At 38.0% G+C, this 21,725-nt stretch overlaps 1 protein-coding gene across 1 annotated transcript; it reads left to right on the top strand.

Annotated features, from left to right (window-relative positions):
- Positions 1-15,948: 15,948 nt before the first annotated feature.
- On the top strand, positions 15,949-21,216 carry LOC141325264 (cytosolic 5'-nucleotidase 1A-like). The gene is made up of 6 exons (XM_073833832.1): positions 15,949-16,131; positions 16,404-16,571; positions 18,731-18,860; positions 19,172-19,294; positions 19,414-19,598; positions 19,929-21,216. The coding sequence occupies exons 1-6, from the start codon at positions 16,009-16,011 to the stop codon at positions 20,295-20,297; spliced, it is 1,098 nt and encodes a 365-aa protein (XP_073689933.1). The 5' UTR covers positions 15,949-16,008; the 3' UTR covers positions 20,298-21,216.
- Positions 21,217-21,725: the final 509 nt, after the last annotated feature.

Below are 21,725 nucleotides of genomic sequence, written 5' to 3'. Positions count from 1 at the left end.
TGTGCGTGTTAATGCGTCCAAATTTCACGCGTTGCATAAAATAGGTATTGTCCCCAACGGCGTTCCATAATTCCATAATATGTTCACTCAAGCCGTACAGAAGTGGCTGCGCTACGCCCCAGACCGAGCGGGAGGAGCTGGAAGACAGACGCAGCAGGAGTCAGCACTTTAAAAGAAAAAAAAAATGAAATAATACAATAAAAATTATTGTTTAATTTTTAAAGAATGCGTGGGGTGTCATTTGTGCTAGTCTAGGTTATAGCCTAAAAGGTATAGTTTCTATTTTCTATATTTTGCTAGCCCATCCTGCTGTCGATAAAGCAGGATTATAGCCTATTAATAATGTTTTTAATATTATATTAAAATTACAGACCTTCAGATTAAACCTGTGGTATACTAAAACACCATTGAAGTTTTGTTGATATATTTCAACATTGTTTCAATGTCCATTGTAATCGAAATACCATTGAAATTCTGTTGATCTCTATGATTTAAACGTTGTTTCAATGATAATAGAGGGTGCAACATGATGAAGAATCAACATCAGAGTTCGACGTTGATTCAATGATTTTATCGTTGACAGCGGGATGTTGATTTAACATCGTTTCAATTACTATTTGCTATCTGGGACTAGACCGATCAAAAGTTAATTCTTTAAATTGAAACGCCTATTGTGTAAATACCCAAAAGCATTGTTCCATGTTGACTATAAATACCAGTATAGTATCAGTTTCTCATTATCAAACAAGACAACGACCAGTAAGGTAAGTTTTTCTAATATCAGTCACTCATGTTTGTGTCTTATCTAAACTCCTTTTTTAAACATTTTATTTGTCTGAATGCTCTCAGTTTTCATGTATGTTTCTTGTATAAAATAATATAAGACATTACATTTATGCTTTCGATGGAAACTCAGCAACCTATGCCTAATGACTAATCAAGGCAAACGTAAACAGTTCCTACCCAAACTAAAACTTAATGAAATGCCTAATTGAAAGCATCAAATAAGTGTTTTGTAGTCCACAGACAGATAAAACTTCAGCCAAGCACCAAAAGCAGAAAAGACAAAATCAAGAAAACAACTAAGCTCACAAGTATGTTTTGTGTTCCTATAGCATCATCTTAAAACGGTGGTTCCGAACCTTTTTTCCCCGCTTTTTTTCCTCTCATTCCATAGGCAGAAGTTAACCAAACTGTTAGTGTAATCTGTTAACAACACGCATTATATACCGGTCTTTTTAGGCAAGAACCTGATAATGAGTGTCAGGTCATAAAATGTTTTTAATACGACGACGAAAGCTATATTATGTGATCACAGTTTAATTAAACATCGTAAGTTAGGCCTATAATTAATAGTAATGATTTAATTTCAGATGAGTGAGCAAAGTATTAACGGAGCTTTTTGGAAACTCCGAATCAGTAAACCACTGCGTCGCAAAAGGATTCATTGTTTCTAAGCGCTCCAATCGAATCGGGAATCATTTGATTCAAAACGTTCAACTTCAGAGCGCATATGGTGAATCATTTGATTTAGATCAGGACGTAGGAGCGGCTTCGCGGGACGTTTTATCCCCACCGTGGATAAAAATATTTCAGCAGAAGCAGGGATGCATAGACCAGAGGGGGGGGGGGGGGATCCCCCCGGCAAATCGCACCCTAATTCTGTATAAAAGTTATTAATAATAATTAAATATAATATAAGAATATTATTGTGTTATTTATTTTTTTGGTGGTGGAGGGGTTCGTGGAGGGGTTGGTTGGGGGGGTGCCCTTTTTTCAGTTTCATCACATGCCCCTCAAAAGGTCTGTGCACGGCCCTGCTTTTGATCTATATAAGTAAGTTCAATGCAGGCTTTTGCGGGCAGGAGAGGGACCAAACATGAATCTCAGGGGCGGGAGCTGATCGAGATAACATATTTCCGCGGGAACGGGCGGGCGGGCGCGTGACAGTATCTTGCGGGAGCGGGACTGAAAACAGTCCCACGCAGGTCTCTACCATAGGTCTCTACCTCAAAGCATATCAGTTCCCGCACCCCCCTCTGTGAACGGAATCCAGGTTGGGAACCACTGATCTATTACATAATATTTAAATCTTAAACTTAAATTAAAATTAGGCACTTCTTTAACCACTCTGCATCATTATTTTTTAGTGACATTCACCATTGCAGTCTCATCATGTGCATTATTCGGACAAACGCAAGGGGAGAACTACCCTACAGGAGTTGCTTTTCCATTTGTCAAGGTAGCAAATCCTCTGTATCAAACAATAATGCATTATTACTTTTACCAGTTTTGGAAATTAAAAGGTCATTTGGAATTCACAACTATTATTAAACATTTGCTACAAAAAAGTACTTCCTTTTCTCTATCTGACACAAATGAGCCATAACTTAGATAAAACTATCAAGAATATTAAATTACATAATTTGTTTAATCTGATACAACTGTAGTTAGTTTGTATGCTGTATTTAGTTTATTTGACTACTCTGCCCTAGGCTCTCAAAATGGTGAATCAACGCTTAAGTGAGCTGGGACCAGAAGTTAAAGAGCGGATCAAAATTGTGTTGATACCTACCAGCAGTCAGGACATGGATTACCTAAATAGGAGCATCAAAAACTACAGTAAGAGTAGAGGAGTGCTTTTCTATTTATGTATATAGTATAAAGGAATAGTTCACCAAAAATGTATCATCTTGCATGGAACACAACGAATAATTGTGAATACTGAAGAATGTTTTTTCTCATACAATAAATGCATGCAGTGACCATGGAATGTCAAACTAGAGACAAATCAGTCTATTACTCACATTAAGACATCTTATATTATAACAAACAAAACTTTTTGTTGTGACCAATGCAAATTAAGTTGTATAGGTTTTCTTCTAGCCACAATAGGCCCTAAGAAACAAGTTTCAGTATAAACATGAATAAAAATAAGATGTCATTTCATTCTACTAAAATACAATGTAGTGTTGATATCTTTGCAGATCTGAATATTGAGATTGCTCAAAAAAAAAACCTCCTTGATTACCTTCGTAAGATCAAGCCCGTTCTCTACCTTTCCACAAACGAACAGAATGTGAGAGAGGCCATCAAAGAAGGTGATGCTTCCAGTTTTTTCCATTAGGTACATGTAGGCATTTACAGTATAAAATACAACATAAGTGTTACTTCTGTAAGGTTTAAAAGAGAGGTATTTCATGTTCAGGATTTGGAGCAGCCACTATGTTCCTGGAAGATCACGACGAGCACAATGATGAAGTGTTACGTGTGGCCTTTGATGGTGATGGAGTCCTGTTTTCAGATGAGTCAGAGAAAGTCTTCAAAAAGAAAGGTCTAGATGGTTTCTGTCAAAATGAGCGTGATAAAGAGGACACATCTTTGGCCCTGGTAAGAAAGTTGGTCTGAAGCCACTTGTTAGCACAGCTGATTCTCAGATAGCCAAGTTAACCCTTATAATATTTCACATGTCTGACAGTCTTGTTATTTAAATGTATACTCACAGAAATTCTTTATTGAAAGTTTAACTGTAAACGTTCTTCTACTCTACACACATTGAAGAATGAAAGTTGAAATTGTCTGTGATATTCAAAAGCATGCCACACACACAAAAATAACTAAATAACATGTTTGTGTCAAATTATATTGCAGGGCCCTCTAAGTGAATTTTTCAAAGCATTGGTACATCTGCAGAAGAAGTTTGATGAAAAAAAAACAAAGATTCCAATTCGTACCTACTTGGTAACATCACGTGGCACAAGTAGTCCTGGACTCAGGGCCCTAAAGACTCTTCAGGAGAACTATCTGGAAATAAATGAGGCATTCTTTTTGAGTGGTGCCGATAAAGGGCCTGTCCTAAAAGCAATCAAACCTCACATATTCTTTGATGACCAGATGCCACATGTTAAGTCAGCCATTAAAAATGGGGTTATTGGTGCTCATGTACCTTATGGTGTGAGTAATGAGCAGGAATAAAATCTAATCTTTGTAAAAGGGTGACAATACCATACAGCACCATACTTTCTTCTGCAACATGATTTATAATGCCAGGAAAGTTACATTTATTAAAAATTGTTTCCACTCTTGTTTCTGAAGGCTTAAAGAGTAAATTAAATTAAGGTGAATGCTGATTTTAAATAATTGTTGTGCTGGTGATTATATTTTAATGGTGAAATTAATTAATAAATCATTACCTAAATGGCTTTTCCTTTGTCCTGGATTCTTGCTATTATTGAACAGAGAACATGAAGACACCACATTTTCTCTCCATCTCTCTTTTCTCTCCATCCCTTTTGATAACAGATTGGAGCCTAACCAAAGCCACCTATCGAGAGGGTTGATTGACAGAGATGTACTGTAGATGCCCTCAAGGACAATTATGTGAAATTTAAATAATAATTACATACTTTCACAAAAAACTATCCCTCAAACAAAAGCATTAGCAATTGAAGATCTGGCAAACTATCCAATGTGTTTTTGCAGCGTTGATCAATGTAGCCAATCACAGACATATCTGTTGATTTCGAACAAAGAGTTTGTCAGAATTCACTCACCGCTAGAAGCGACAGATCAGTTTTTATTAAGTGCAGTTTTGCACGCTCACGAATCATCTTATGACTAAGTGCAGACGCAATGTAAATAAACGATTCACTGTGTAGTTAAGAGAGCTTTATTCATTATAACAGAACTTTTGAGATCTCTATGAACTAAGATTAGTGACCTTGTCCGACAGCTTATCAGATTATTTCCTTCACATTCACCATAATCTTCATGTACATGTGGGTGTTTCTTCAAATAGGGGCACTTTTAGCCTTGTGAAGTTGAAGTATTTTTTTTTTTTTTCCAAAAGTCACATAACACAGTCTTATAAGTTTAAATAATTTGTCTAGTTTTAAGGTCTGTAAGAGGACAAACTTAAACTTGTTAATATTTTACATTTTTTACCTGTAATGAACAAATGTTATCTCAAAATACAGCTGTTATTTAAAATTATACACACTAAAAAATGTTGGGTAAAAAATAACCCAACGAGTAACCCAACTATGGGTTGGTATAGCACCTTCCCATCTGTGGGTTATTTTAACCCAATGAATTGGGTTAAAATCTAGTTGGGTTAAAAGTGACCCAACAGTTGGGTTAATTTATATTCATTTACATCAGTATTTTCTTATAAAATTACTTAATAAAACTACACTATAACACTACTTTGTTTTCAGATACACATTTTATTTAAATATGCAAAACAATACATTTTTAAGAAATACGTTTTGAAATGTAAAAGTTTTAATAAGTACAGCAAATTCATAAAATAAGTGTACAAGAATGTGTAAAATATAACATTCAAAACACACAAATGTGCACATATAACTGACATTTTCAATTTGTACACTGAATTCAAAACCAACAAATGTGACTGTCATAATAAAATTTGAAAATCGATTATTTTGACCCATACAATGTATTTTTGCAATGCTACTTACAATTATCTGAAGGACATCTCCAGACCCTCACTGGACCCCCTGCAGTTTGCTTATCGTGCAAACAGGTCTGTAGATGATGCAGTGAACATGAGTCTACATTTCATACTGCAGCATCTGGACAAATCAGGGACTTACGCGAGGATCCTGTTTGTGGACTTCAGTTCAGCCTTCAACACTATCATCCCAAACCTCCTCCTGCCCAAACTAACTCAGCTCTCTGTGCCCACATCAGTCTGTCAGTGGATCAACAGCTTCCTGACAGACAGGCAGCAGCTAGTGAGGCTGGGAAAATTCTCATCCAGCACCCGGACTATCAGCACTGGCGCCCCTCAGGGTTGTGTCCTCTCCCCACTGCTCTTCTCCCTGTATACAAATGACTGTACCTCCAAAGACCCCTCTGTCAAGCTCCTGAAGTTTGCAGACGACACCACACTTATCGGCCTCATTCAGGACGGTGACGAGTCTGCTTACAGACAGGAGGTAAAAGAGCTGGCTGTCTGGTGCAGTCATAACAACCTGGAGCTCAACACGCTCAAAACTGTGGAGATGATCATAGACTTCAGGAAAACCCCCCCTGCTCTCCCCCCACTCACCATCATGAACAGCACTGTAAACACAGTGGAGTCATTCAGGTTCCTTGGAAATACCATCTCTCAGGACCTGAAGTGGGACATTCACATAGACTCCATTGTGAAAAAGGCCCAGCAGAGGCTGTACTTCCTCCGCCAGCTGAGGAAACTCAACCTGCCACAGGAACTGCTGAAACAGTTTTACTCTGCCATCATTGAATCCGTCCTCTGCACTTCAATTACCATCTGGTTCAGCTCAGCTACAAATTCTGATCTCAGAAGACTACGTCGGATAGTCCGGACTGCTGAGCGAATCATTGGTACAACCCTCCCTACCCTTCAAGATCTGTACTTATCCAGAGTACGAAAAAGGGCTGCCAAAATTACTCTGGACCCCTCACATCCAGCACACTCACTTTTTGAACTGTTACCATCCGGTCGGCGCTACAGAGCACTGAGCACTAGAACGACCAGACACCGAAACAGTTTCTTTCCTCAGGCAATCCATCTCATGAACACTTGATCGTGGAACATACAACACTATACATTCTTTATTCATTTTTCCGTTATTTATTTAAAGCACATACTTACTTCCATTCAAATGTCTTTGCTATTTTTGCACATTGTCTGTCTTGTATACTTCTATATTGTTCTTTTTATAATATGTATCGTCTTGTCACTGTCATTCTGTAGCACTGTGGAGCTCTGTCACAAAAACAAATTCCTAGTATGTGCAAACATACCTGGCAATAAAGCTCATTCTGATTCTGATTCTGATTCTGAATTGGTTTTGTGGTCCAGGATCACAATGTGTATCAATTCATATTCATTTAAACATACACAAATGTGCACATACAGTACACAAATAAGACAAACACAGACCTTTATCAATAAACAAAACATCATAAACACAAGTAATAATAAAATAATAATAAAAATGCTTAAATCTGCTGGCTGCGGGACTAAAACGTTTTTACTGATCACTTAATACAACATTTTTAATGAAGAGGTTTTAAAACTGTGTCGAAAGACTGTGTTCTGCAAATGGGTGCAGATGTCTTCGGGTAGTTGATGTCATACATGTAGAAATGTTTGAAACACAGGTCCACTGCTTGTAGTCAGGTCTTCTGTTCCATTGCCTCCCCGTTGAAAATGCTACAAACTTGGGAGGAGTTCTTGGAATTAGTGCAGCAATGCTGGCGGCATCCAGTAGTGTACTTCCTTCATTCACTCCTTCCTCTGTGATAAGCAGAAGATGAAACATTTTACAGGAAAATTGCATTTTAAATTGTATTCAAATAGAAAGCAGTTATTTAAAATAGTAAAAGTATTTCACAATGTTACTGCTTTTGCTGTATTTTGGATAAAATAATTGCAGGCTTAGTGAGCAGAAAATAATTCTTCATAAAACATTAAAAATGTTTAAAAACTTTTTACTGGTATTGTATATGAACATTAATTTAAGTAGTTTACTTACATTGAAATGTTTCCGTTAATTGGCATCGATTCCACTGTTATAGTTTTTCCTTCTCTGAAGGTGTTTTCTTATGTCTAAACATAAGAAAACACATTTAGTACATTTAAAAAAAAAAAAAAAAGAAAAGAAACAGATGCAAATCTGTTATAGCTTTAAGAGAAACTGCTGTAATTAAAGGCTGTTCTGAAATATGCACAATAATATTCAATATGAATAAATCATAAAAAAGTTTTAATGTTATCACAGTTGGTGCTGGTCGCTTTCCAAACATTGACGCTGGCCCTGTTTTGACCAGCAGGTGTCACTGTTGTGTCACGAACGTTTGGAAGCAGTGAATCAATTTGCGAAACGATTCGTTAAATTGATTCAAAACTTTTAAAAAGCTTCGTTTCTCCCGCCATCACGTCTTAAGGTGCGTTCCGATCGACAGGGTCCCTACGCAGTGTTCACTGCTCCCTACTCCCTTAGCACGGTATATCCGTTGAAGTGGACTTCGCTGACAATAATCGCTCATTTGGAATGCCCTGGAACGTCATCAAAGCAAATCAACGGCAGGGTCACGCAGATTATGATTTAACATAAATAAATATTGTAATTTATTTTACTTTCAAATTTAAATACATATAAAATACATATAAACGTATGTATCTAAAAAAATATAGTCCAAATGTATATGTTTAGACCGTTAACAGATTAACAGATTTTTGTGGTATTATCTCACGCACTTTTTTTCCCACACACAGCCTATATTTAACTATCCTGTGATAACATTAAATAAAACAAGACAGAGCTTCACCTCGCCAGTTTTACTTTCATTCATAAAATACAATATGCAAATGTAACATGAATCGCATAACCATTCATAAACACTCTAATTTGTATAATAATAACAACATTTATTGCAACCGCTTCATTTCAGAGCCTTAAAAAAACTTAAACGGCTCTTCTCCATCATTACTTCGAACTGGTGACGCGGTGCGCAATGACAGTTGGGTAGTTTTCCCCGTCCACTTCCTGTGAAGTGAAGTACCGATGTTCCCTTATTCCCTATGCCGTTCGCAGTGCCCTTCGAACTGAACATGTTCGCTCCCTTCGGTTTGGAATCTCACTTAAGATGGCGGAATACCCCGTGAAGTCCACTTCGCAGTCCACTTACAGTCGAATGGAACGCACCTTTAGTTTCGAGAATTTGAGCACATCTCTCTGAGTTGCCTGAGTTAAGGTTAACGTTACACACTGGACCAACAAGACAAATTGGTCCGTGTGGCACGGTATAAATGAACACCACTGTCTCATTTAACATTAGCCGTTTTATATATAAATGTGATAATCAGTAGTGCGACCAAACAAACTGTAACGTCAGTTACAATAGGTGTGGAACCCTCTTTTAATTGTAGATAATACCGCCAAAATGTAAACCTAGTAATGGTAGATGGTGATTTCAGTAAGTTAGCTACATTTCGCCACTGATTATTAACTTTAGGTTACTGTAATGCATCTCTAAACAGTTTCACTAGTCTTTCCTGGTCATTTTTATTTACTTTATTACTGCTAGCGAGCTAACAGCTAATAATGTTAGGTTATTCATTTACAAACGAGCTCATTCTCCGGAGTAGTTACAATAATACGCTGACAAAAGGGAACTATAACTTTGTAAAAAAAAAAAAAAACATTAAATTTTGCATTTCACGCTTCTTTTTATAAGTATAATGTTACAAGAGTTATCAAACCCCTTACCTCATACGGATGCAGCAGCAGCAGCTTCTTCTGTCATCTGTCAGTCACTTGTGTCCATTAAAATTTGAATCGTCGCTGCGGGAACCAATTTAACCCAACGCTGGTTTATTATTAAAAATAACCCAACGATTTTTTTAAAATAACCCAACATAGTGACCCAATATGTGCAACCCATCTGTTGGGTTAAACAAATAACCCAATGTTTTAGAAAATAACCCAACATAGTGACCCAATATGTGCAACCCATCTATTGGGTTAAACAAATAACCCAGCGTTTTTTTTCTGTGTAGTAACTTACGCCACTCAAGAATTGTCTAAGATCATTTTTGTAACTAGCTTTACCAGTTTTACCAGATTACCACAATGTACAATAATTATATAGTTATATAGTTGTCAATGAGATAAATTAACTGCCCTAAGGTCCAAATGATGAACTGTACACCTGTCACACTCTGAAATTAAATATTGGTTTGGGTAAGAGCTTATTAGATAATAAATAACTTCAATTGTTATAGACCAGTCGTGTTCCAGCATTGGGACGATGCTTCCCTACAATTACGTTAATTACGAGTGCCGTAGGTAATCACAGAGTGCCGATATACAGCCATATCTGTACATGTCTATATGTATATGTCTAGGCACCTTTAACTAATGTTTAGCTTTTTATTAACACCCTTGAAGGTACAGCATGTGGTGGAAATGATGTAGAAAAAATATATTAACTGAGCAAGCAATATTTACTTTGATGTTTCTTCATTTGTTGTTGATGAAAATTTTAATTCCCTCCATGTCCAACATGTGCTCTGATGTCACTGAACATTTCCATAGAAACCACCAAAAAAAATTGGTGGTGTGGTGTTGTTACGATACGTGCTGGACTGACGAGACGAGAGACGAGGTAAACAATAAACATTAATATTTAATATAGTCTTCAGATAAGCAGGCTGGAACACTCAGGAACAGGCAAGATAATCCACACACAATTCTCAACATTTAACGACCGACATTGAACTCAAGAACCAAACAGACTTATAAAGACAGACTAATTGATAATACACAGGTGAGACAGATGACGGTGATTACACAAACGAGGACTAAACCAAATGATAACAAAATGACAGGGGGAAGATAAATGGGCAAAACCAAAGACAGGAACAGACAGAACTGTGACATTACGCCCCCCTCCGGAAAGGCGCGTCCTCGCGCCGTGGAAAAAAGAAAAAACGAGAGGGGCGGAAAAACCAGGATACCAGAGTCAATGAAGGAGGGGGTTCCGGCGGAGGACGCAACCCCCGGAGGAGGACCAGAACAAAAGTCCAAGTGACAAACCAGACAGTCCAGAGGGGCGACGACGGAGGGAGGAGCCAGGGAGGACATGGGTGGGGCATAAGGCAGGAGGAACCGACCCAGACCGCAGCCATGATGACGGCCCACTGTGGAGCCGACGGAGGGAGGAACCATGGTGGACGAAGGCGTGCCGACTCCATGGGGCCGACCGACAGAGGCGGAGCAGATGGATAAGGAGCCAGAGGCGAAGATGGAGAGCCGATGATCCGGGGTGACGCCGAGGATCCGGAGGGCCAAGGTGGAGCAGGCTCTGGCGCCCGAGGCGGAGGCGGAGTCCCGGAGATCCGCGGCGGAGCTGGAGCGACAGAGGATGGAGGCTGTGCCCGCAGGAAGGAGGAGTCCCAAGGAGCCGGTGGGACGGCGCGACGAGGCACAGCCGGAGGAGCAGAGTCCTGAGGAGCCGATGGGGTGACGACTGACCAGGGCGGAGCCGGAAAGACGATGGAGCCCGGTGGAGCTGGTGGATCGACGGGCGACGATGAAGAGGAGGGCGTCGAGAGCCGTGGTGGAACCGCGGGGTCGAAGGGCCGAGGCGGAGTCCTGGACTCGGAGGCTGGAGGCGGAGCTGAGGGATCCTCCAGCCGAGACGCCGATGGAAGCTGGCAGTCCCGCGGCGAGCCCACTGCACAGGTGGTGGGCTGAGGGTGAGCTGGGGGACTGACTGCTGACCTGGGAGACTTGGGGCGGCTGGGAGGAACCAGCGGGATCTCAGGACTGCTGGGCGGAACCAGCGGGAACTCAGGACGGCTGGGCGGAACCAGCGGGAACTCAGGACGGCTGGGCGGAACCAGCGGGGACCAGGCAGATTCAGACAGACGAGGGCGGGTGGGAGGGAAGTCTATGCAGGTCAGTGGCTCAGAGAAAAAGTCAATTAAGTCACATGAGTTGTCTTGGGCAAGATCCGAGAAGAAGTCTATTAAATCCCCAGAATTAGATCCAAGCTCACCCTCAGTGGTGGTACAGTGGGCAGGGCTCTCTGTAGCCCTCTCTTGCTCCACGTCATACTCCACCGTCGCGGATGTTGCAGTCGGCTCTCGCACCTGGTCCGATGGGTCCGGCTCTGGCTCTGTCGCTCTCGGCTCTGGTTCTCCATCGTCGGTGGGCTCGGGCTGCAACTCCGCATGTCGGGGTGATGTTTGGCTGGGTTCTGGGTCGTGAGTGGGGCTGACGTCCTCCTCGACGACGCCGACAGTCCAGGAAGATTGGCAGGACGCCAGCACCCACTCGATGAAATCCGGCAGGCTCTCTTGAGGACCCTCCCCGGATAGCAGCGCCTTGGTGGCAGAGTTCAGTCCTAGGTGGTAATAGACGCATAGGCTGCTATCCGGGAAGTGTGACTGGTTAGCCAGGAGGAGAAACTCACGTGTGTGGTCCTCAAGAGAGCGTTCCTCCTGCCTCAGGAGGATGAGACGAACAGTAGGGTCCATAATCGATCAAACAATAAAAAACAAAACACTGAGGGAAAAAAGACGGAAAATAAACGCAGGGGAAAGTGCCGGGTAAACTTTTTCGGTCGGTCGTTCCTGTTACGATACGTGCTGGACTGACGAGACGAGAGACGAGGTAAACAATAAACATTAATATTTAATATAGTCTTCAGATAAGCAGGCTGGAACACTCAGGAACAGGCAAGATAATCCACACACAATTCTCAACATTTAACGACCGACATTGAACTCAAGAACCAAACAGACTTATAAAGACAGACTAATTGATAATACACAGGTGAGACAGATGACGGTGATTACACAAACGAGGACTAAACCAAATGATAACAAAATGACAGGGGGAAGATAAATGGGCAAAACCAAAGACAGGAACAGACAGAACTGTGACAGGTGTAGTCTACGTGATACGCAGGTATACGCCGTATACCCAGTAGAAAAGGTCAAGGATTTGCGTATACCCACTTTAAAAAGTGTGAGGATACGTAACATGATATTGTGACATAATTTTCATACTTTCATTCATAAATTAACCACGTCTGTCTTGCGAGGCGTATTGTTTGACTTGAAGCGGCGATGTGTAGACCAATCGGCTGGTTCTATTTGAAGATTGATGACAAATGAACTATTAAGGCTTCCGTAGCCTGCTGTGACCTGGATCTGACTTCACCTATCAAGCTTAGTGGTCATTCTCAGCGCAAGTTTGAAATAAAGTTACGCAAACCAATGAGATATGAATTATGAAACGAAAACAGATTCGAATTACACTCTTTCAGTGTTTTCACAAGCCTGTCCGTCTCAATATACTGTACAACGCGGCATACATTCACATCAAATACTAACTCAGCAGCAGAGTTCCACTCATGCAAAGATGTAATTTCCACTGGGGACACGCTTTTCAAAATCCCGTTTGTGTCCTCCTACTTTCGAATGGTTTTGTTAAAATAATCTCTTGTATTGTAGAATGCACGCTCAGCGCCACAGCGAGTTTCGTGCAATCGTTAAAAGGAAACCAAAAGTAAAACGCGCACACGCATTCAAAAGCAATTTCAATACCCCACGTTTAGAGAGCGACTCCCCAATGTGCGCAAATTAGGCTACATAACATATCTAGGCTGTTATTAGTATGTGGGCTATTATAGGTTGTGCTTAAATAAACAAACAAACTGTGATTAAGGCATAAAATAATAAAAAAAAAGGCTTTCAAAACCAGCCAATTTGCTTGTAAAGGCATCAGCAATAAGAATCGGCCATGAAGAATCAAGATTGGCACATTACTAAAAAAAAAACTGGGTGCTCCTAATTTTTTTTTGGTGCTCCTAACTTTTTGAAGTTGGGAGCACCAGTGCTACCATGTAAAAAAGTTAATTTCGAGCCCTGAATTTATTGTTAATAATAGAACTAACTTGCACCCCTAAATGTGCATTGAAAATTGACAGCTCATAAAACTTGCTAAAAATAAATCAAAATGTTGATAACACATAAGCAGTGTTTCAGAATGCTCTCAATTAAATATAGATGCATCCTGTATGCATTAATGAGTGTGGTGGCGTTTGGGGTGTTGCTCTGGGATGGGTGAATATGGGGCTGGGAGGGAAAAATCACAGTATACTCACTACAAAAAAACTAGACTACACCACTGGATATATATATACAGTGTTGGGGAGTAACTAGTTACATGTAACGGCGTTACGTAATTTAATTACAAAATAAATGTAACAGTAATTCGTTACAGTTACTTAAAAAAAATGTGTAATTAAATTACAGTTAATTATGAAAATGTTAAAGATTACAAATGGGGTTACATCTAAAAAATTTCTTTAAAAATCTGGGATATGTTGAATAATATTAATCTGTTGCTTTGCCTGTTTTTGATATGCACGATGCCTTCTGCTAAGGCCAGTTATTAAAGCGGTGCTATTCTGATGCTTTTGATTGGTTTGAATTTGTGGTGCACCACATCAGCCAATTAGGTTAATCCTCTTTGTCAGCGCGTTCATCGTCCCCTTTGTGTATTCGAGACCAATATTAAAAACATTCTTAACAAATTAGCTAGCCTGCTAGCTGCCTTTACCAGACACACTTGTATTTATGAACCCTTTCACAAAAATTTTTTTCTCCTTGAATAAGGTTGGTAATGTCAGATCTAACTTGCGATTTTATCACATTAACCCATTTTAATTTTGAGTGTCATTTGTAAAATCAGTGTTTACACTACTGCGTGATTTTCACCTGAAACGTGACTAATGATTTGAAGGATGAAAATCCGCTGCAGTTTAGTTTATTATCGAATAATATAGATCTATTTTTCTCAAGGGCTTGAAACTTTTCTCTATAATGATCGATGTTGATCTAACGTGCCACCTAGTGGACAAATCTCTCAATTAGTTTGTCCCATTTTGTCTTGCAAAATCGAGCTATCATCTAGTGAAGCACCCCAGTTGGTCACTGAATCTAAGCAGTGTTTTAGATGAAATGTAACTTTATTTAAAACAATAAAAAACAAATAAAAAAAACAATACAATGGATTTTATGACACAGCTACAATGATGGAGTCTGTTTGGATTTGGCAGTATCTATTCTAGAATCTATTTTCTTCTGTTAGTGAGAAATAATTATTAGCCCTGTATGGTATAATGATTTCCTTTCACACATAGTGGTAAAAAAAATAATAGTGTGCAGATTTTTACTTTTTTTTATTATATCAGTAAGAAGAAAAAAAACGTGTTTTTACTACATTATTATAATCTAGAATTGTGTTTTCTCTTAAATATAACTAAAAATAATTATCTATTATTTTAAATAGATAATTTAGATATTTAAGTAAATCTTTTTTAAAATGTAAGTTTTTCAAGGCATTGCTACTTGCCAGTGTGTCCTGTCATAGCTATGCAAAATTTTGATTTTGTAACAACAGTAAACAATTTTGTTGTTATAAGGTCTGGTTTTGTGATGGCTGTACTTTAAAATTAAATTAATATAATCTTAATTCAAGTGATGAAAGATTTTGAAATTCTGACAGTAAACTATACTGTAAGGTCACACCTGCTTGGTATAAATGCTTGAAAATGATTTAGTTGAAAATATCCATTAGAAACTTAAAAGTAATCAAAAAGTAATCAGATGTAATCAGTTACTTTACTTTTCTAAAGTAATTGAAAAGGTACACTACTTATTACATTTTAAATAGGGTAATTTGTGATCTGTAATCTATTACATTTCCAAAGTAACCTCCCCAACACTGCTAACAAACTAGTACTACTTCCTCAATTATTTATGTGGTGAAATGTTGTGTAAGAAAACTGATAAGACTGCACTGTAAACCTAAAATGTCTAATGAACTTGCCGTTTGCTAGCAACTGATTTCTTCATTGAAGCTTTGCGTTCAAATATTTCATTCAGATCAGTATTTCGTGTCTAATAATTTTGACCTAAACATCTAAATAATCTATGAAGCAGTTGTGTAATAAGTGGGATAATGTTGTTGATAATGTAGCCAGTTGTTACCGCAAAATAAAGATGTATATTATCTCTTACTTAATTTAAGTGATGTAGGATTTTGAAAGTCTGACAATAATCAATGTTGAATGCTACAGTAAGATTAGCTCTGCCTCGTTTAAATGTTTCAAAATGAATAACAGTTGAAAATATTCTAAATTTAGAAAAGTAATCGAAAAGTAATTAAAAGTAATAAGTTACATTACTTTTATAAAGTAATCGAAAAGTTACACTACTTACATTTTAAATCAAGTAACCTGTAATCTGTAACCTATTACATTTCCAAAGTAACCTTCCCAACACTGCATATACACATACACATATATATCTCGATAAGTCAGACACTTGCCCAGTGCTGGTGACGTCACGTGGTCGTGTTGATGCTGAGAGGAACTACCGCAGCAAAGCCAAGGACGAAGGACACAACAATTTAGTCTCCCCGCCACCATAACAATATGAGCAAACCTGAAGGCACTGAGAGAGGAGGACAGCCCAGCTCCGACAACAGCGAAGAAAAAGACTGGGTAGCAGTCAAAGCATTATTTGACAACTCGAAAACAACGAAGAAGCCCCGTCCGGTAAGCGAATGTTTGTGTATATAATCTGCGAATGACAGCAGTGTCTGTCGCATCCGATACACAATGTGCAATTCTAGTCACGCGAAAAAATAGAAAACCCTTATATTATATCAAAAATAGCTGTCAATACTGAAAGCGAGCGCCTATCGAGTACCGATGGTGCGTCATTACGCCAATGACAGCAGCGCTGCACATACAGGTAACTGACCACACAGAGCAGCTTGGTTGTCGTCAACAGCTGTTGTAAACATTTGTTTGCTGTTGACTTGCAGCCCAAACCCAGCAACGCTGTAACCATTGCGGTATCCTCGCGAACGCTGTTTAATATGGTGAAGGAAAGGAAGTTGTTTGAAGACGAGGGGCTGGAGAGGTACGTCGCTCATCAGCTGGAGCTCGAAGACCAGCCTTTTACCCCAGGGGTCTCATTTCCTTTCGTTAAGGTAACAACAGATTTAAGGACTGCCAAACATTATGCATGAGCATACTACTATATTGCAAAACTGTCTTGTCATAACACTCCCCCTACATATATCAGCACCTGTCAGGAACCTGATGCAATAGGTAATGTAGGTAATGTATAACTTTGTAATAGAGTGCAACAGTGCCCATCCACCTTTTGAGTATTTTCCCTATTATTTTTTTAATGATTTGAAGACAGTGGATTGAAGTAAAAATGTAACGCCTACAGCTTTTATTAAGCACTGTGAAGGACAATCAAATGAAAAATAATAGAGAAATAAAACTATATACTCTAAGTAGTTATTTTGGCATTATTTGTATGTTTCAATACTGTGAATGAGTAATGTAGGTTTTCACCATGTGGGAATACTGCTGTTAAACAAGATTATTTAAAAGTTAAAAAGTTGAAATGCATAGATATGCGATTGATTTACAAGCTCCTGGCTCTCAGTAGCTCTGTCTTTTTAGATTTTCGTCAAAATCAATTCTCCTTTGGAGAAAATGAATGGGATTTTTATGTCCAGAACCCAACTGATGCACTTTATAGCAGCATTTTAGTTTGAGAGTGAAAGTTCACATACATGAAAGTTTACATACACCTTGACGAATCTGCAAAATTTTAATTATTTTACCAAAATAAAAGGAATCATACAAAATGCATATTATTTAGTTGTTTAGTACTGACCTGGTTAAGATATTTCACATAAAAGATGTTTACATATAATCCACAAGAGAAAATATTAGTTGAATTTACAAAAACGATCCTGTTCAAAAGTTTACATGCACTCGGTTCTTAATACTGTGATGGTACCTGAATGATTTTTTTTTTGTGATAGTTGTTTATGAGTCCCTTTGTTTGTCCTGAACTGCCCGCTGTTCTTCAGAAAAATCCTTCAGGTCCCACAAATTCTTTGTTTTTTTCAGCATTTTTTTGTGTACACAGAGGACAACTGAAGGATACCAGGGGTGTAAACTTTTGAACAGAACGAAGATGTGTTAATTTTTCTTGCCTAAATTTCATATTTTTCCTTCATTTAGTACTGCTCTTCGGAAGCTACTTACATGTTTCCCAGAAGAAAAAATAAGTTACATTTTCCCTGATCTTCCAATTTAAAAAGTTTTTACCCCCTGGCTCTTAATGCATTGTGTTTCATACTGAAGCATCAGTGAGCATTTGAACTTTCTGTAATCGTTGCATATGAGTCCCTCAGTTGTCCTCAGTGTGAAAAGATGGATTTTCAAATCATAGTCATTGTTGGAGAGGGTTAAATGAAAACAAAAATGCTGAAAAAGCAAAGAATATGTGGGACCTGAAGGATTTTTCTGAAGAACAAGCACTTTAACTGTTCAGGACAAACAAGGGACTCGTGAACAACTATCACTAAACAAAAAAACAAAAAAAACAGCTGTGGATCATTCAGGTAACAACACAGTATTAAGAATAAAGTGTATGTAAACTTTTTAACAGGGTCATTTTTATAAATTCAACTATTATTTTCTTTTGTGAACTATATGTAAACATCTTTTATGTTAAATATCTTACACAGGTCAGTACTACATAAAAAAATAACATGCAGTTTGTATGATTCCTCTTATTTTGGTAAAATAATTAACATTTTTCAGATTTTATAAGGTGCATGTAAACTTTTGACTTCAACTGTAGATAACATCTTTTAGGTAATATAATTTGATTTACCTTTTGATTACGCCTTTATTTGGTGTTACACAAAAATAGTGTACGATTTTGACAAAAAAATATGTATTACAATTGTTTATTTGCACTGCCATCTCTTAATTTTGGCACGACTGAATGAATGTACCAACACTGACAACCCCTAGCCCTCCTTATGAACCGGACACAGATCAGAAAAGCTGGTTGGGCCAATTAAATTTGCATTGATTTAAATCAATGGGAAATTTTCTTTCACTTTTGTTCATGGATAGACTTTAGTCTTTTTTTTTATTGCACAGCAACACTCAAAACACTAACTAAGAAAACTCAAAGATAACAGCATTATTGTGTCCTGCCCACTGTTTATGATTATATATCTCATTAATCACCAGGAGTGTTGCCTAACATGGATATCCTTAGACTCCAAAGCCACACCTTTAGTAGTTACTGTTTTATTCTAATCAACAGGCCCTGATGAACGTAAATGCCCGTTTGAGAGAACTATACCCAGACAGTGAGGAGCTGTTTGATATTGTGCTGATGACTAATAATCACGCCCAGGTCGGAGTTCGCCTCATCAACAGCATCAATTTCTACGGTATGGAAAGAAAACTGCGACATAGAGACCCAACAGATCTCATAATACCTATAATGGATTGCCTAAAGCTGCTATTCAACTACAGAACATTTACTAGCCTACAATTTAGCTTTCGTTAGTGATCATTTTTTTATATATATTTATTCTACACAGATATACACCAACATGCACCAAGAAAAAGTCCAAAATTTGGCTAAAGTCCGCTCCAGTACTTTACATAATTTTTTCATAAGGTTTGCAGAATGCAAATACATATGTACTGCATTCTACATAATATACAAATAACAATTACACAAATTCTCTCTCTGCAGATCTAACTATAGAAAGATTTTGCATGACGGGTGGAGAGAGTCCGATTGGTTACCTAAAGGCCTACATGACCAACCTCTACCTGTCCAAAGATTCAATGAAGGTACAAGAAGCTATCGAAGAAGGTATTTAAAACATGCATGCATTGTGATCTAAATGGGATTTTCATTTCAATGCAGAAGAAAAAACTCTTTAAACTAGCTAAACATTAAGCTAAATTTGCTTAAAATGGCCATTTTCACAGGAATAGCAGCTGCCACAATGTTCACCTGCGACAGTGAGAATGAGCTCAGTGACACACAACTACGTGTAGCCTTCGACGGCGATGCAGTTTTGTTTTCCGATGAGTCTGAGATTATCGTGAAGGAGCACGGATTGGACACTTTCTTTAAACATGAAAAAGAGTTTGAGAACAAGCCTCTGGCCCAGGTAAAGTAAGACTGGGCAACATAAGTACTAATGTTCATTATTAAAGGGTTAGTTCACCCAAAAATGTAAATTCTGTTAATAACTACTTACCTTCATGTTTAGATATTTTGGATGAAATCTATGCCTTGCTGTCTATGAAGGGTCAGGGAGCTCTTAGATTTCATCCAAAATATCTTTATTTGTGTTCCAAAGATGGACAAAAGTGGGTAATTAATGGCAGAATTTTCATTTTTGGGTGAACTAACCCTTTAATACTGCTATTAATATTTCCTCCATGTTTGGAGCATGAAATGTCCTTTTCATCCTTAATTTGTCATTGCATCATCCTAGGGCCCCCTAAAATGTTTCCTAGAAGCACTGGGTAAACTCCAGCGAAAGTTCTATGCAAAAAACCAACGAATCAACTGCCCTATTCGCACCTACCTGGTCACAGCTCGAAGTGCTGCCAGCGCTGGGGCCCGTGTTCTGAAGACTCTACGGAGCTGGGGGTTGGAGGTAGATGAGGCCCTCTTTTTGGCTGGGGCTCCTAAAGGGCCTCTCCTACAGAAGATCAGGCCGCACATCTTCTTTGATGATCAGATGTTTCACATCGAGGGTGCCCAGGAGCTCGGTACAATCGCTGCTCATGTGCCCTATGGGATTGGACAGAAGTATCATAAGGGGAAACGCATAGAAACAAGTGATGCAGAGAAAAAATGAAATTATTCAATTATCAAATGTAAATTTCAGAGCCCTTTCTTTAGGTACCTCAACACCTATTCAGTGTCTTACATTTGATCTATACAATAGCTGAAATCTAAATGTTTACTTATATTAATAATGAGCTGGAAAGTGAAGCACTGAAAGTCTCTGCAAGTTAGAGGTAGTTTTATTTATTTATTTGGATGCATCAGAGAGAGTTTTGAACCTTGATCTGTACAGATGGTTTAAGTTCAAATGGATTGCTGGCAATATTATAAATACAAAGAAGCTACGGTGCTCGAAATGATCTTGTATGTTTTGTACTGTACTTATCCGTCAGCACTGTGAGGTTAAACTACATACTGTAGCCCTCTCTTTTTCTCTTTTAAAGATAATAATGTGCAATTAGATGCATTTACCAGTCTTTATGCCTTGATCATTACATTTTTCTAAGAAGTTTAATTTAGAATATTTCTATCTCAGGGAACATACATTGGAACTGTCTGTATTTTATTTCTAGTGTAAAATGTTATGCTTTAAAGTAAATTTAGCATATTTTTATCTACATTTAGATGTTTTGTTGTAACTTCTTCACTGCTGTATTTGATATTCAGACTCAATCCTCAGGCAGTTTCATTTACTGCCGTGTGTGTCGCCCTCCACCAGTGTTCCTGACAAACCTCGTCACAATAATAAATGAACTGTAAATGCTGAAATAAGGATAAGAGTGTGAAGAAATTGACATGTATTTAGAATGTATTACCCCTATGTGTGTTTACCATAAAGTGTATATATATGTTTAATTTTCTTTTGGCCACAAAACAATAATGTGTTGTTGACTATTAAACACTGGATTTATTCATTATGATACTAAATTAAACTTGTGATCTTATTTGGTTTGTGGTTTATGTTTTGTGACTTAAAAGAGCTGTTTAGTTTGTAGCCCTAAAACACAGATTTGAATAGGTTTCTAGGCCTAGATAAAGAAGGAATAGAGGGTAAACTTGAAAAGAAGTTTATGCACTTGACAAATTAAACAAATGTGAAAATGACAAATGTGTCAATTTCTTTTTTATTAAAATATAAATGTAATTTGAAAGCTGAATAAATAAGCTTTCCATTGATGTATGCTTTGTTAGGACCATATTTGGCCGAGATACAACTATTTGAAAATCTGGAATCTGAGCAAAAATAAATAAATAAATAAATAAAAATATCGAAATATTTAAATTTCCTTTAAAGTTGTCCAAATAAAGTTCTTAGCAATGCATATTACTAATCAACAATTAAGTTTTGATATAATTACACTAGGACATTTACAAAATATATTAATGGAACATGATCTTTACTTAATATCCTAATAATTTTTGGCGTAAAAGAAAAATAGATCATTTTGACACATACAATGTATTTTAGTGCTGTTTAAGTCTGGTTTTGTGGTCCAGG

Source organism: Garra rufa, chromosome 2, assembly GCF_049309525.1.
Source record: "Garra rufa chromosome 2, GarRuf1.0, whole genome shotgun sequence".
NCBI lineage: Eukaryota > Metazoa > Chordata > Actinopteri > Cypriniformes > Cyprinidae > Garra > Garra rufa.
Note: the sequence above shows the minus strand (reverse complement) of the source record. Positions and strands in the feature narration are given on the sequence as shown.

What these genes read in the sequence shown, in the direction of transcription:
- LOC141325264 (XM_073833832.1), top strand. Translation starts at nt 16,009, where the DNA reads ATGAGCAAACCTGAAGGCACTGAGAGAGGAGGACAGCCCAGCTCCGAC. An exon ending in CAACGAAGAAGCCCCGTCCG is followed by an intron (nt 16,132 to 16,403) that starts GTAAGCGAATGT and finishes GTTGACTTGCAG; the next exon opens with CCCAAACCCAGCAACGCTGT. An exon ending in AGAACAAGCCTCTGGCCCAG is followed by an intron (nt 19,599 to 19,928) that starts GTAAAGTAAGAC and finishes GCATCATCCTAG; the next exon opens with GGCCCCCTAAAATGTTTCCT.